At 42.8% G+C, this 15,584-nt stretch overlaps 1 protein-coding gene across 16 annotated transcripts in view; it reads left to right on the forward strand.

Annotated features, from left to right (window-relative positions):
- Positions 1–361: 361 nt before the first annotated feature.
- The window catches only part of PHAF1 (phagosome assembly factor 1), a 44,662-nt gene continuing 29,439 nt past the window's right edge, over positions 362–15,584 (forward strand). For 3 of the 16 annotated variants that reach the window (XR_003565827.3, XM_043526505.1, XM_027829401.3), the window contains exons 1-4: positions 681–1,122; positions 2,026–2,157; positions 8,096–8,178; positions 13,178–13,261. Coding sequence is in view for 12 of the 16 variants with exons in the window: in XM_043526505.1 (XP_043382440.1) it covers positions 2,094–2,157; positions 8,096–8,178; positions 13,178–13,261 (231 nt within the window). In the remaining 4 variants the exon portion in view is untranslated. The other 13 variants (XM_037877403.2, XM_037877404.2, XM_037877406.2 and 10 more) reach the window with 13 other exon arrangements.

Consider the following 15,584-nt stretch of genomic DNA (forward strand, 5'->3'; position numbering starts at 1 on the left):
GGGACATGGTTCCCCCTCTCACCTGCTGGTATTGGAGGGGTCAGGCCCCCTTTCTCTGTTAGCCCCACAAGGCCTTGTTTCCCCTTGTCCCTGCCTCTTTTGCCCCACCTCCCTCCCCTTATCCCAGCCTTGCCTGCCCCTGCCCCTAGTGGTCCCCTAGTTTGGGGGCACAGCCCCCAGTGGGTGCCTAGGCTAGGTGAGTTGGCCAAGGCTCCACAGGGCATCTGTGGCACAGGCGGGACTCGAACCCACAGCTCCCCAGCTCCAGAGGCGGGCTCTAACCCCCGGCCTCGCGCCTCTCGCCCGCGCGCGCACACACGCCCGCGGGCCCGCGCGCGTCAGGCCCCCGCCCCCTCGCCCCGGCCCCGCCCCACCCGGGGCGGTCTCGCCTGACGGCCGTTGCAAAGGACTTTTTCAGCAGCCGCAAGTGAGGTGAGTCGTGGCCCTTCGGAGCGGGAGGGAGGAAGTGTTATTGCCCCGGCGGGGGCGCCCTCCACCCTCGCGCACACAGCGGCGGGGGGGGGCCGGTCCCCCTTTCCCGGAGCGGGATGAGCGCGGCGGGCGGGGGGGGCCCAGAGCCGCTGTCCCCCGGGTCTTGGCCCCGGTGTGAGGGTCTCTCGGGCGCTGCTAGAGCGGGCGGTGAGGCCCGGGAGGGGGCTGGCGTGGAGCGGGGGGGGGGCGGGGTGACTGTGTCCGGCCGACGTTTCTTTGGCCGTAGCCCCAGAAGCCCTAAGCCGGCTGGGCACCGTTCAGACGGTCCTAGCCCCAAAGCGCTTACCGTGTAAGAGGGGGTGGGTCGTGGCCCTGCTTTCGGGGCGCCCCATGAAGAATTGGGGGAAGGCTCTTCTCCAGCGGCAAGGGCCCGCCAGGGGAGTGGAGGGTGCCAGGAAGGACTCTGGGGATGGGGCAGGCAGAAGGATCAGCAGGGTGGCCTTAAAACTGGGGGCTTGCACTCTGTGGGAGCCCTGTGGTTTGGCTACGATTCAGCGGTGGATTTCTTCTCATCCTTCCAGCAAAACCAGAAGGAATGAGACAGCCCAGCTTTTCTCACGGCTTTTATCTGTGAACTTCTTATGAACATCATTGTAGTATCTGTTGTTTAATAGCTAAAAAGTGTCATAGGTATGTAAGGCACTCTAAGGAAATAAAAATACTGTCCAAACAGTCCTATCCCCAACAGCTTTCAATCTAAGGGTACGTCTACATTATAGTGCTGCAGTGTAGATGCTTCCTGTCAGTGGAAGGGGGTTTTCTGTGGATATAGGTAATCCACCTCTCTGAGGCATGTTCGATATGACACAGGCTACCGTAAGGCAGTTTAGGTCGAACTAACTCTCTGCGCGTCTACACTAAAATGTAGCTCCCACTGATATAACTCGCCCACTACACTGACTTAATAACTCCACCTCCATGGGAGGCGTAATGATTAAGTCGCTGTAGTTAGGTCGATACAGCTTCCGTGTAGACACTGTGTTGCTTACATTGAGTGTTGCTGCCTTTCAGAAACCATCCCACAGTGCCCCACGCTGGCAGCTAAATTGGTGCAAGCGCTTCTGGTGAAGACATGTGCCGCTGATGAGCATAGTGTGGATGTATAAAACCAATTCAATTACTGCAGTGGCTGTATGTTGATGTAACTTAGGTCAACTTAATTTTGTAGTGTAGACTTGCCCTGAGAGGCAATAACTAAATAGACAGAATAATTCCATCAACCTAGCTGCATCTACAAGGGAGGTTAGGTTGACCTAACTGCGTTGCTGGGGGCACAGTTTTTCACATCCCTGATTGATGTAGCTAAGTCAACCTAAGTTTTAGGTGTAGACCAGGCTTTAGCTACACTTGCATGGGGTCTGGTGACAACAGACAAATGAGGGAATGGAATAAGATCACAAAGAAGACACAAAGCCAGCCATGAGCAGTGATTTCTCCATCAGAGTTTGGAGGGCGATAATTGCATGTTGTTTTGGGTTGTTCCCTGAGAGTCAGATGAGGATTGTAAATTAGGTGTTTTTTGTCGTGCGCCAGCACAGGTCCAGCTGCAGTAACGTTGTGATCTGCTGTGTGACTACTGGGCCGATACTCTGGCAGAGCCAATGCTAGATCTGGAAGTGGTTCCCGAGCGATCTCTTGGGAATGAACAATGGGAATTCACCTTGGGTAAGTCCTGTGCTTGGCACTTGCCTTGTCATCACATCACATCACATGATGGCCAGAGGTTTCCCTAATGCTTCTAGCATTATTCTGAATTACTGAAGATGGAATTCCTCAAGACTTTTTTTTTTGTCTCCTTTGTTTTTGGCAGTTATTTTAAAAAGGCAAAGTAATGCTAACTTTTATATAATACTGAGAATATTAATGTATATATGTAAGAATACTTCATGTTTGTTTTTAAGGATGCTCTTAGACTGACTCATGTTTTATTTATCGTCTGCGTTTCCTTACATTCATAATTCCTCCAAAGCCTCTTGTTGCTATTTTGGACCAGTCATTTTGAGTAACACCCAGAGGAGGTGTCCTAGATGTACTGATCATAGTCTGGGTAATGTTAATCAAGTGACATCAGCCTGCTCAAAAACTTACTAATACTTTGTATTTATAGAGTGATTTTTGTACAAGGATCACTAAGCAATTTACAAATACTATTTAAACGTCACGACATCCTCATTGGGGTAACTGAATTGTGGCATTTCCGTTTTACCAATGAGGAAACAGAGTTTAAATTACTTGCCCAGGGTCACATAATAAGCCTTTCTCCTTCCAGGGGTTCTATACAGTCTTCCTTAGACCACATTTCTTTGGTAGATTCCTCTTCCCTTCCCCCCAGCAGTGTATCAGAGAGAACTCTTACAACCAATCCAAATTTAGTTGATGGTGTCAGAACCAATTCGAGGCACTTAAGTGTAGCAGTAGATTTTTATATGTTATGGGTCCTCCTACAAATGATTGATTCTTCAGACCCATATTTTAATAATAAGCGATCAGCATTTAAACATTACTACAGTTTGTCCTAATTGTAAAGCAGTTATGAGGTTATTCTACGGGGGGTTAGGAATTTCTGCACCATACTGCTTTGCCCGGAATTTCCCAATATTGCTGGTTCTTTACCCACTGGGGTAACAATGGTGGGAGTACTGGTAAAGAGAGCTGCAGATGGGAGCCAGCGTTTTCGGCACCATTTTTAATCTAAACAGTGCAGAAGCTGTTGTTTCAGACATGAACTCATAAGTGGAAAAGGTTTTGGTTTCGTGTCTATATTAGGCAATTGTCTTTTCGGTAAGCAGCTCTCAAATGGGTATATTATGGTTATGGTAGCAGCAATGCAGTTAAGCCTGTTCAAAGCCACAATTGCCTCTCAATACACTGTCTTTCTGAACTGTTCTTGAAAGCTGACATTTTCCATGCTTATTCTTAATCCAAAGAGTGAAGTTCTTTTTTATAAAGTTTCATAAAATTCTGCTTGACCATTTGAAGTCACTAGTATATGGGGTGAGGGGAAGAAAAGATGTAGACAATATTTGTTTTTTGCTCTACTAAGTCAAAAGCTAATTCATCTTGGCTCTAATCTGGCAAAGACTTATACGTATGTTTAATTTTATGAGTTTTGAATAGACCTACATTGCATAAAGTGTGTGTAATTTTTTGCAGTTTGTGAACGTTGAAAAGCTCAAAGATTTGGCGTATACTTAGCTTTCAGTTTGCAAGGCTCGAATTCCTACATCTGAAAACTAGCAGCGTGTGCCGTATTTCACCGTTTACTATTTCAATTGTACAATTAATTTGATTAACCGAATATTTGTATATCCAAATAATCACTGAAATAAATGCATTTACACACACAGTTCAGGGTGGTTACATGTATTGCAGTGGTCTCCAACTTTTTTACGCCCAAGATCACTTTTTGAATTTAAGGGCAACCCAGGATCTACCCCGCCCCTTCCCCAAAGCCCAGTCACGCTCACTCCATCCCCTCCGCTCTCTGTCACTTGCTCTCCTGCACCTTCACTCACTTTCACCGGGCTGGGGTAAGTGGTTGGGGTTCAGGATGGGGTGTGGGCTCTGGACTGGGGCTGAGGGGTTCGCAGTGTGGGAGTGGGCTCTGGGCTGAGCCTGGGGCAGGGGGTTTGGGGTGTAGGAGGGGGTGAGGGGGTGCAAGCTCTGGGAGGGAGTTCGGGTGCAGGAGGGGGCTCTGGGCTGGGGCAGAGTGTTGAGGTGCAGGAGGGGGAATGGGGAGCTGGCTCCGGGCCGGCGCTCAGGGCTGGGGCTTGGGGTGCAGCCTCCCTCCGGTCAGCACTTACCTTGGGCGCCTCCAGTTGGCAGCGCAGCAAGGCTAAGGCAGGCTTCCTGCCTACCCCGGCCCCACGCCACTCCCGGAAGGGGCCAGCGCACCCCTGGGGGTGCGTGGGGGGACACACGGTTCTGCGCGCTGCCCCTGTCTGCAAGCACCGCCCCCACAGCTCCCACTGGCCACAGCTCCCCGTTCCCGGCAAGTGGGAGCTATGGGGGCAGTGCTTGCAGGCAGGAGCAGTGCGCGGAGGGAGACCTCTGTCCCCAGCCTGGGGCCATGCTGGCTGCTTCCAGGAGTGGCATGGGGCTGGGGCTGGCAGGGAGCCTGCCTTAGCGGCTACCCTGCTGCACCACTGGAGATCAGGATCGACTGGGAGATCATCTAGGATCGACCGGTTGGTGACCACTGATGTATTGTGTACCTGAAAATACAGAAATAAACTTGTCGTGCATTTAATTAATTGTGCAACAATTTGAATCTTATCACGAAGTAAATACATGGCTGTCATATTCAGGTTAGTTACGTGCTATGTATTCTGACTAAGACTCTCCTTGGTGGAGCTTAGATATCAGTGCTCTCGCTATACTAATAACCTGTTGGTATAGCGAGCTCACTGCTGGTTCAGCCTTGCATAACTTAACTGATCTTTCTGTGTTTGTATTATCTGAAGTTCAATAAAAGCTACTTGAAAATAGTTATCAACACTGCACAGGTTTATTTCCGTGTGTGGGCACTCATTGTTTTTGTTTCCTTTATAAAAAATAAACAAGCACAAGGAAATAAAATGCAAACAAACCTGCTAATGCCACCTTAAAGTTAAGATTACACATACATGCACACACAACAGGAAATTCATAGTTAAAGTTCCTAGTTTAAACATAGCTCTGTCATATGAATGTGTAATATATAATTAGTGTGGCCAGGTAGGTTAGAATAGGGGACTAACTGGCAGTCAAGACACTTAAGCTCTGACTGCTTTGGGGATATCTTGTCAAATTTCCCACTGTTGCTAAAAATTGTTTCGGTTCCACCAGTGGGAGCAATGTTGGGACCCCTACTGTAAATGGATTGCTGGCTGCTCCTGATATTTTGAGCACCATGTTGTCTATACCTGTTCTGGGCAAAATTAGATTACGTGGTTCTTGAAATGCTGATGATTTGGGCTCTGCGTGTTAAACCATAGTGGAGATGATTAGTGTGAGATGTCTACACAATTTTCCTGGTGTACACAAGATCTTGGGTTCTGTTCCTGGGTGTACTGCATATAATAGTACCATATTGTCATCAGCTTTCTATTTGATATACTTTAAAAAAATTCACTTACATTTCTCTTGCTTTTGTTATACTTCCTTTCCCTTCTTAGTTTCACTCATGTATTTTCTATCAGTCATGGTGCATCTTTTCCTACATTGACCTCAGTGTCTGTTTCTGCTTGTTATCTTTGCTTTCCCTCCCCGCACCTCACCTTCCCACACACAGAGGTGGGGCTTAGAAACTTCTTTCCACTCTACCCCCCATATAACTTACTAATTTTTAGTGCATTAAGTGTTGGAAAACCTTATTTGTTCCATGCAAGGACTGATTATGCAGCCTCTTCAGCACACCCAGCCTCTGATGATCATAGGAGAGAGCATGAAGTTTGGAGTTCAATCTGAGTATCACACACAGCAGCTGAGAGCACTGCCACTGTGGGTCAGCTTGTCTGTTCTTATTTAAAATAATTTAAAAGTGAGTGAGTATTTCTTTCTTTATCTCTTGGGAGTAAAATCTGTCATTTATGAAGAAATTTGTTCTTCTCACTGACATGTACTCCTGGGAACAACTTTATATCCAGTACTTACGTTTGATCAGTCATCTTCAAATTTGCCTATTCTGGAAAATCTTGCACCCATAATTCTCCACCAATGAAAGCAGCAGTGGGGAGAGGACTGAAGCAAAGGGTTTGACAACACGGTGGTAAAAATGTCTGCATCACATCTCTGCTACAGCTTCCACTATTGCTATGGTGGAACTGTCCTGGCAACAAATTACAGTAGAACTTCAGAGTTACGAACACTGGAGTTACAAACTGACCGGTCAACCGCACACCTCATTTGGAACTGCAAGTACGCAATCAGGAGCAGCAGAGACAGAGGGGAAAAAAAGGCAAATGCATTAAAGTACTGTGTTAAATGTAAACTACTAAAAAAATAAAAGGAAAGTTTTTTAAAAAAGGTTTGACAATGTAAGGAAACTGTTTCTGTGCTTGTTTCATTTAAATTAAGATGATTAAAAGCACAATTTTTCTTCTGCATAGTGGAGTTTCAAAGCTGTGTTAAGTCAGTGTTCAGCTATAGCTTTTGAAAGAACAACCATAACCTTTTGTTCAGAGTTACAAACATTTCAGAGTTACGAACAACCTCCATTCCCGAGGGGTTCATAACTCTGAGGTTCTACTGTAGATGTAGCTTTTTTTCTAATATAGACAAGTTCTCATCTCTTGTTTTAGGGGTTGATGTTACATAGCTGATTCTGTACAGAGAATAGAGCCTTACTTAAATTTAAGGTGTAACTTATATCCGTCAATTAAAAATTTACATTCCATAGAATATCAGGGTTGGAAGGGACCTTAGGAGATCATCTAGTCCAATCCCCTGCTCAAAGCAGGACCAGTCTGCAATGTTTGCCCCAGATCCCTAAATGGCCCCCTCAAGGATTGAACTCACAATCCTGGGTTTAGCAGGCCAGTGCTCAAACCACTGAGCTATCCCTCCCCCTAAAAGCTATCCGTGCCCACATGCCGTGATATCACTGTCAAAGTGATGCCGTGACTTGGATTCGAACCGAGGTTGCTGCGGCCACAACGCAGAGTACTAACCACTATACAATCACAGCAAGCTACTGGGGCCCTATTATAGTATAAGAGATAATCTGACCAAAATAACACATACCATGGTATATTTTCCTGAATAGGGACACTTTGCTTTATTTAAAATTTAAAAATTAGAAATAAGAAAATAATTTAGAAAGGCAAGGAGCTAAAATAAATAACAAATCAGAACTATAAAAGCTAAATTGACATGTAGCAATCAATTACATTTCTGTATGGTTTATAAGCTTTTTTTAGCTGCCAAATTGTGATATTGGAACCAGGAATATATGTACAACTTGTTTACACATGATCACATTTCATTAAAAGATACAAAAAAAAGTTTTGACCACATTGCTGAAGGGGAGCTGACGCTACAGTATTCTCTATGTAGTATTGACTATGTAACATCAACTGTGAAAACAAGAAATTATTTAGTTTAAAGTCTATAATGAGCTTTGTTAGAAACTGAATTGCAGCAGGCTCTTACCATTAAACCACATACTTAGCTTAACTTGCATACCTTACTTGACTCTGCAAAAAGAGTTTATTTTAGAAATAATGGTGTGTAATGGGCGTTGGATCAAGCCCTTAGGCACATTATTGGAGAATTAAATCCACCAATGAAGGTGATTCAAATAGAAAACTGCTGTAAACATGTAAGAAAAACGTGGACTGCATAAACTTTGACTTTTTATTTTCCCTTTATTGGAGATAATCGGTCTGTATTTTTTGAGTAAAAGAACTTTGTTGCTTGGTGGATAAGCACAGACCTTTCCGTTCCAGAAACACTGCTGAGGTCACAAGTGAAGTAGGCTTTTGTTATTGTTTGCAAATCCTTATGTTGCAACTTACTACTTTTAGGTGATGAGCCAATTTTACCTCACCTTTAACCTGCCTGTTGGCCTAATTTATTATCTGTGTGGACAAATTAGAGAAATATGACTTGTGTTTATTTACAGGAATGCCATTGGCTCAAGCTGTAGCAATTCTTCAGAAACACTGTCGTATTATCAAAAACGTCCAGGTTCTCTACAGTGAGCAGGTGAGTAGAGAATGACCAGGCCAGGTTGGTAAAGTAATAATTTTGTGATAACTAAGCAATAAGATACGAAGGTGTGTCAGTGTTGTGTAATGCTACACGCTGTGTATTGTTCAGCCACGTGTTGTGGCTGTTGTCTAATATCACTCATCCTGAAGTGTGTGGCTTTTAAAAGTGGCTAGTTAAATATTGTGTGTTTTTTTTAATAACTCTTTGTGGAGGGTAATCAAAATATTTTATCAGCTCCTAGGATTCGTTGTTATGGCATGATATTGCTATAGCTTGGCATTTTCAGGCACCAATCAATCTTTCTTTGGTGAATGCTACTTTTTTATGTTGACATGTTTTAGTAGGATGGGGAGCTCTGGAAAATAGTGTGTTGAGAAAGGGGAGTGTATTGCTAAGGTTGCTATACTGAGTAGTTCTGACTCTCTTGATATAAAAGGATTTAAACAAGTAACGGCGGTTTTGAAACTAAGTTTAGTTTTTATAGTATAGGAAAGGACTTCTGCAGCTCTGCTCTTTAAATAGCTGGGCAGTGATGGTCCGGTCTTTTTGCATTGTTTCTGTCAAGTGTTGTAATATTTTGTAATGGTGAGATGCTTCTCACTTTCTCCATTCCTGTCTGATGCAATGATGATGAGCCCATTGGAAATGCTGCTCTTGCTCTTCTGTGCATCAGCAGTTCTGCTTGCAAAAGCAGATGCAGTAATTTAAAACACCTAGATGTCTTAATCATGCTTTTGCACGATTTAAACATTATCCAGTGTTACATTAGTTGCTATGCTTTTGATGTGCCTCCAACTTTGTATGCTATAGTGTGCTGGAGGCAAAATCTATTAACTAGGTGCAATAAAATACATTTTTGAACTTCTCTAGTTTTGGGGGGAGTATGAGGAAGGGAGGTGGGGATACCAAATACCCTGAAAATAAATATGAGTTGCCAGTTCTCAGCTACAATAAACTTGTAATGTGTCCTGTTGTTTTTAGGAAGCAGGAGATTAGAAGACTTTTTCACATTGTCCTTAACTAAATCTGTTACAATTTGAATTTGTATCAACAATCTAAAGACTGAGCAAGAGATCCTCTGATATATGAGTACAAAAATAATCAAGGAAGAATCCTGACTGTTTGGTTTACTGCCAGATACATATCTCATTAATTAAATGACTTTTATCCCTTTTTTTCCTTTCCAGCTAATATAGATTTATGGCTTTCGTAATGGCGACATATTTACTTTGCAAATTAGAAATGTAGCCCATTACAAATAATACACTAGACCGTCTCTATGAGAGTGGTTAGTAACAGCAGTAGTTTGTGTCCCACAGTTTCTCAACCCCAGTCAGTACAGTGCGCTGCAGAATATCTTCTGGTTTATTTAGAAGAATAATGTGATCCTTGTTTCATTCTATGATGTGGTATAATAGAAGCTTGAGCTTTGTGCTTTTACAAAGCTTATCCTGAGACTGACCAGGGATCTTTCCTCAAAGACCTTTGTTCATCTTCACTCCTCAAATGATCATAAATATAGAAATGTCTTTATTGTATCATGTTGCCTGAAGGAAAATGTTTGATAGGTACAGTACCAAAGATAAAGATATTTTGAGCATTGGGAGTGGTGCTAAACACATGGGTTTAGATTATAACCACTCCATACTAAGCCCTACAACTGACTGCATGTGGACTCAACCTTGTCTTGGGGCAGATCCTCATTGATTTCAGTGGGGCCTCATGGGTGCAGGGATCTGCTGGTGCGGTCACCTGGTTTCAGGGCCTAATGAAGTGTCTCTTTTATGTTGTCTGGTCAAAAAGAGTTATGTTCAATTTAAACATTGAGAATAACTCATCTTCCCCATGACTTTTTTTAAAACGTATGTTTAAACAATAGAACATAATAGCTTAAAATATTTGAGCATCTAGGCCAGGGGTGGCCAACCTGAGCCTGAGAGGGAGCCAGAATTTACCAATGTACATTGCCAAAGAGCCACAGTAATACGTCAGCAGACCCTCCATCATCTCCCCCCCGCCCCGGCTCCCAGCGCCTCCCACTCACTGGCAGCCCCACGGATCACCCTCCACCAGCTGTTTTGTGACATGCAGGAGGCTGCAGGGGGGAGGAGTGAGGGCATGACAGGCTCAGTGGAGGGGGTGCGAAGGGGTGGAGTGGGGGTAGGGCCTGTGGCAGAGCCAGGGGTTGAGCAGTGAGCACCCCCCAGCACATTGGAAAGCTGGCGTCTGTAGCTCCAGCCCCAGAGTTGGGGCCTATACAAGGAGCTGCATATAAACTTCTGAAGAGCCCCATGTGGCTCCAGAGCCCCAGGTTGGCCACCCCTGATCTGGACTACTATCCTGAAACTCCCAAGAGCATGTGTTAATTCTTTAAAAACTTATCTAAAAAGACTTCTCAAATTCAGCCAGCTCTGTTCATATTAAGGGTCTGATCTTAACATACGTGGAAAGCCTGAAATGCATCAGGAAAGCTTTATGAACCTGTCTCTGAAACTGTAAATTGAGGACAAAGCTTAATTCTGGGATTTTCTGTCATACTTAGTGTGATTTTTAGTACTCAAAATGAAACTTAGAGTACTGAAAATCACATTAATTTAACTTGTGTCTCCCCAGTTTCTTTCTCCTGGCCATAAAATCTGCCAGAAGGGAAGATGAGCTGCAGGCTGTGATAATTACCAAGCCTTCTCTCAGCTCTTTGTTTTCCTTCGTTAATAATGTTTTCAACTTTCACACTAATCCTGAATTAAATTTTTAAACATCCTGCCTAGAACCTTAGAACTCAATTTGCTTAATCTCCTGGATATGAGCTACTAAAATCAGTATAATGCAGAGCCCATCACATATATTCAGGAAAAAGAAAAGGAGTACTCCTTTTCTTTTTGCGAATACAGACTAACACGGCTGTTACTCTGAAATATTCAGGAAAGTTATTTAGTATGTCTTCATCATTACACAGTGGATGTTCTTAACTCTGTGCGTAAGCTCTCTGAATTAATTTTCTAAGGCATCAGAAAGGACTATCGGTGCCAGCATTAGAGTCATTCTCTTGATGTATGACATGCTTAAGTACCTCCTAATTCTAGACAACATTGCACATTTGCATGTTTATTTTCTGCTAGCTACCTTATTGCTTGGGTAGAACTTTACTGGTTTTCTGTAAGGGTGGATGAGATGCTTTGTATGGAGTGGTTATAATCTAAACACAAATGTGTTTAGCACCATTCCCAATGCTCAAAATATCTTTATCTTTGGTACTGTACCTGTTAAAAATTTTCCCTCAGGAAACATGATACTATAAAGACATTTCTATGTTTATTATCATTTGAGGACTGAAGAGCAAGAATGCTTGCTGTTGGAGTTTCTGATGGCATTCCTGAGTCTGTCTCTCCCCCTCTCATGCTAAAGTATTTACCATTTCCCCTTCTCATAGTTAAAGGGGCATTGTCAGTTGATTAAAGGCCCCCAAATGTTCTTTCCATAAAGGAAAACAAATCCTCTGTGGCATTTCTGGAGAGAGTACTTTTGTGTATTGTTATAGTAGCAGTTAAAACAAATCACAGGGAAAATGTACAGTACATACAATATTTCAAACCACCTTTGGTCTAATGCAAAACAATCATGGAATAAACCGCTTTTATTTTGCACCTTCGACTTTCTTTTATTTAAAAAGTGGATTAGATAGGAGCCTGGATTAAATAGTCAAAGGGATTTAAAATCATCTTGTTCTGAGGTCCAGGATTCGCTCTATTCAGTTGTGGACCTATGGCAGTTTTCAGGTTAGATTACAAGATATCAATCAGGGATAGCAATGAAAGTGCTTCCCTGAAGTTTTTCAGTGGCATAAAGCATCTATTCTCAGTTGTTCATGAGAAATCAGTCTTTAAAACTATGAAATTCTGATGTATAGAAAACATTACTTATATTTTACAAAAATAGTATTGATTTCTCTCATCTGGAGGCCTGTACAGTTGGCTTACTTTAATTATTGAATCTGACTAAAAATCATAGATATGCTGTGGATATAGCTCTCCCTTCTGCTGCCATTACAATCTGTTCATGTTATGTCAACTTCTCATAGTACTGTCCCCACATTTGAGTTCCTCCAGAGGGGCAGGATTCACAGCAAGACTTATGGTGCTGTGCATTATCTTAGGTTGTGAATTCTAGTGTTGTTGGCTGCCTTTGCCTATCTACCAACCTTCTCCCCTGCAGGGAAAAGTTGGAAAGGTGGGTTTCATTGTGTGTGTGTGGGAATGGGGGGTATGTGGTCAGACTGGCTGTGCTAGAGGCAAATTACTGAGTATGCCTGGACTCTGTTGGCAGTAGAGAACTGCTACCAAGGTATGCCACTGAAAATAGAGACAGCCTTAAGAGTCTGATCCAAAACTCGTTGAACCCAGTCAAATATCTGTTCACTTCAGTGGGCTTTTGTTTAGGCCCCTAGTTATTATGACTCACAATAACTAGGGAAACCTAAATTTGCAGCATAAGGGTCTGAAATATTCCATTTAGAACCTTCCCAGACTGGTTATGATATTCTTTGATATTTGAAGTGCATACCACTTTCTTAAGTATAATATGTAATCGTTGCTGAGGAGAGGCTCTTCAGTTTTCTCTTCATAAGATGGGCCCACCAGTGCTGAGTGCAACAAACTCTCCTACATGATGTGTTCCAATTTTTCACTCTAAGCCTGAAATGTCAGTTTCAATTGCCCTTTTTCCATCTGTAAAAGCAGCAAGAAAGCTATATTCCTACTTGGTTGTGAGTTCATGCAAGGTGTGAACTTATCAACAACTCTTCTGTTTCATTCAATAGGAAAACTGAAGGGGGTTTGCCACATGTACTTTGGTTTAGGCGTATACATAGAACAAAACAATTGGTTGCCATGCCAATTGAATTGACCATTTGGGAAAAATATTTTTCTTTGGTTTTTATATATGTGGCAATAATCAGCTTTTTATCTAAATGATTCTACTGTTTTTGTTTTTACAGTCTCCTCTTAGCCATGACCTCATCCTTAACCTGACTCAGGACGGAATCAAACTGCTGTTTGATGCTTTCAATCAGAGACTTAAGGTAAAAAAAAGAAGTCATTAGGATAGATTCTAACCTATTCTTACAGTTAGTTAAGTTAACAAATCCTTTTATTTTTACATCGTGTTTATATGCCTACTTTAACACACTTTTGCAGTACAAGACTATTGCTGTGTTTCAATGGTCAAACTGTTTGTAAATAGAGAATATTTTAATATTTTGAAATATATTGGGCATTTTCAGGAGTGATCCAGTGATCCAAATGTGACCTCTCTTCTCTACTCTGTTCCAAATTGGGTCATATGCTAAAAATGGCTGAGATCAGATCCTGCATTATTGCAATCTGTGTGGATGTATGGTGGTGTTGGGGTTTTTCCATTTACCCTTTTATTTTTTGCTTCCATTTTATCCATATAAACATTTATTTATCCCCTAATTATTGCTTTCAGCTGAACTGAGTTCACAGTATACTCATGTAGCCACTAGTACACCTGTAGTCGTGTGGCATCTCAGAAGACCAAATTCAAATAAACAGGTACTCCTCCATGGAGTTCAGCTTACACTGAATTGGCATTTGTACCAAAGACTGAGATCATCAGCCCAACAATGCTCTCAGCAGTATCCATTAAGTGGTGCTGGTCTCAGTGCGGTGCATCTCCCACGAATGCTTTGCAGTTTCATCACATTTACCAAGAAGATAGGCTGGTTACAACTAGCCTACTCATAGAATTTAGGAGAAACAAAGAAAATGCTTCTCTTGAGGTGACATGGTTCAGCCAAGCAAATAGACAAGTACAGGTGTGCGACTCTGTAGAGATTTGATTAGGTTATTACAAAATTAAAACACCTTAGCTGTGTATTGGTTGTGGGATACTGAGCCTTTCACTGAGTCACCAGTTCAAGTTCTGGCCCAAATTCTGACCAGCAGTCAGTGTTGGCCATTCAGTAGTCTTTCTGAAACAACTTTGTGACACCCTACCACATCCTGTTTCTAGTGGACAAGGTGTGATGTGACAGAAAACCCCTACCCATCTGGCACAAATTGACATGCTACTTGGCATCACCTGTACAGAAGAGAAGTACTGTGTGAACATGATTAGTTAATCTACACTGTCAACCCTGACAGTGGTTTCTCCAGGAGAGGGTGCCTTACATCACCCTTCCAAACCACGATTAAGGGTGATATATGGCACGGGTTCTCAACCTTTTTCTTTTTGAGCCGGCCACCCCAACATGCTATAAAAACTCCATGGCCCACCTGTGCTGCAGTAACTGGTTTTCTGCATATAAAAGCCAGGGTGGTGTTAGGGGGTAGCAAGCCTTGGGCCCCATGCCACAGGGGCCCCCAGGAAGCTACATTGCTCAGACTTCAGCTTCAACCCCAGGTGGCGGGGCTCAGGGACCTGGGCTTCAGCCCCAAGCAGTGGGACTTTGACTTTCTGCCCTGGGCCCCAGCAAGTCTAATGTTGGCCCTGCTTGGAGGCCCCCATGAAACCTGCTTGAGGCCCCCTAGGGGGCCCCAGACCCCTGGTTGAGAACTACTGATATATGGAACCTTGTTTTTTCTACCCTTGGCTGTACCTGTTCTGTCTATAGAGAACTGCACTCTCCAAGCTTTCAATTTAGGCTTCTCAGGAGCACAAAAATCACTTTAAAGCCACTACAGGGCTGAGGGGAGGAAGTTAATCAACTGAAATGTAAGATAGACTAAATATTTGTGAATTGCAATTAATTTGGATTGTAAATTTTAACTAAATTTAAGATTTCTTTGTAGTTCAGTACCAGTATTCATTCATATATTTTATAATTGTTAGATGTATACCTTAAATGTTACAAATAAGTTAATATGGGCATTTTGCAGACCAATTTTCCATTAAGAGTCAATGGAAATGAAATGAGATGTGGTCAGATATTTTTCCTTCTTCAGAATGGGCCGGACTATAGTTTATAATTGAATTGTGGAGGTTCCTGTTTATGAAATCCTTCCTGTACTAATGGGATCTTGCTGTCTTTAAAACAGAAGTCTCATTGATATTCAAACAGCGGAAGTGAAGTTAGGGTTTTTAACAGGATTTTTTAAAGCTGTTTTTCTGTCAGAAGGAGCTGCATTTTCCCACTGTGGGCTGTTGCTTGACTGTAGAAACTCTCTTCAGTAGCATAATTTTTTTAAAGAAACTGAGCTTGATAAGATTGGAATAATCACTTCAAGTATACATCTCATTTCCTGCCATTTATATGAGCCTCTGAATCTCATTTCTTAATGAATAAAACAGTTCCCTCTTCCCCCCCCCCCCCCCCCAAAAAAAAAAAAAATCTCTCACTTCAGTTTTTGAGAGGGTGGGATCAATGTCATTTGGATACCAAT

This window comes from Chelonia mydas, chromosome 12 (assembly GCF_015237465.2).
Source record: "Chelonia mydas isolate rCheMyd1 chromosome 12, rCheMyd1.pri.v2, whole genome shotgun sequence".
Taxonomy (NCBI): domain Eukaryota; kingdom Metazoa; phylum Chordata; order Testudines; family Cheloniidae; genus Chelonia; species Chelonia mydas.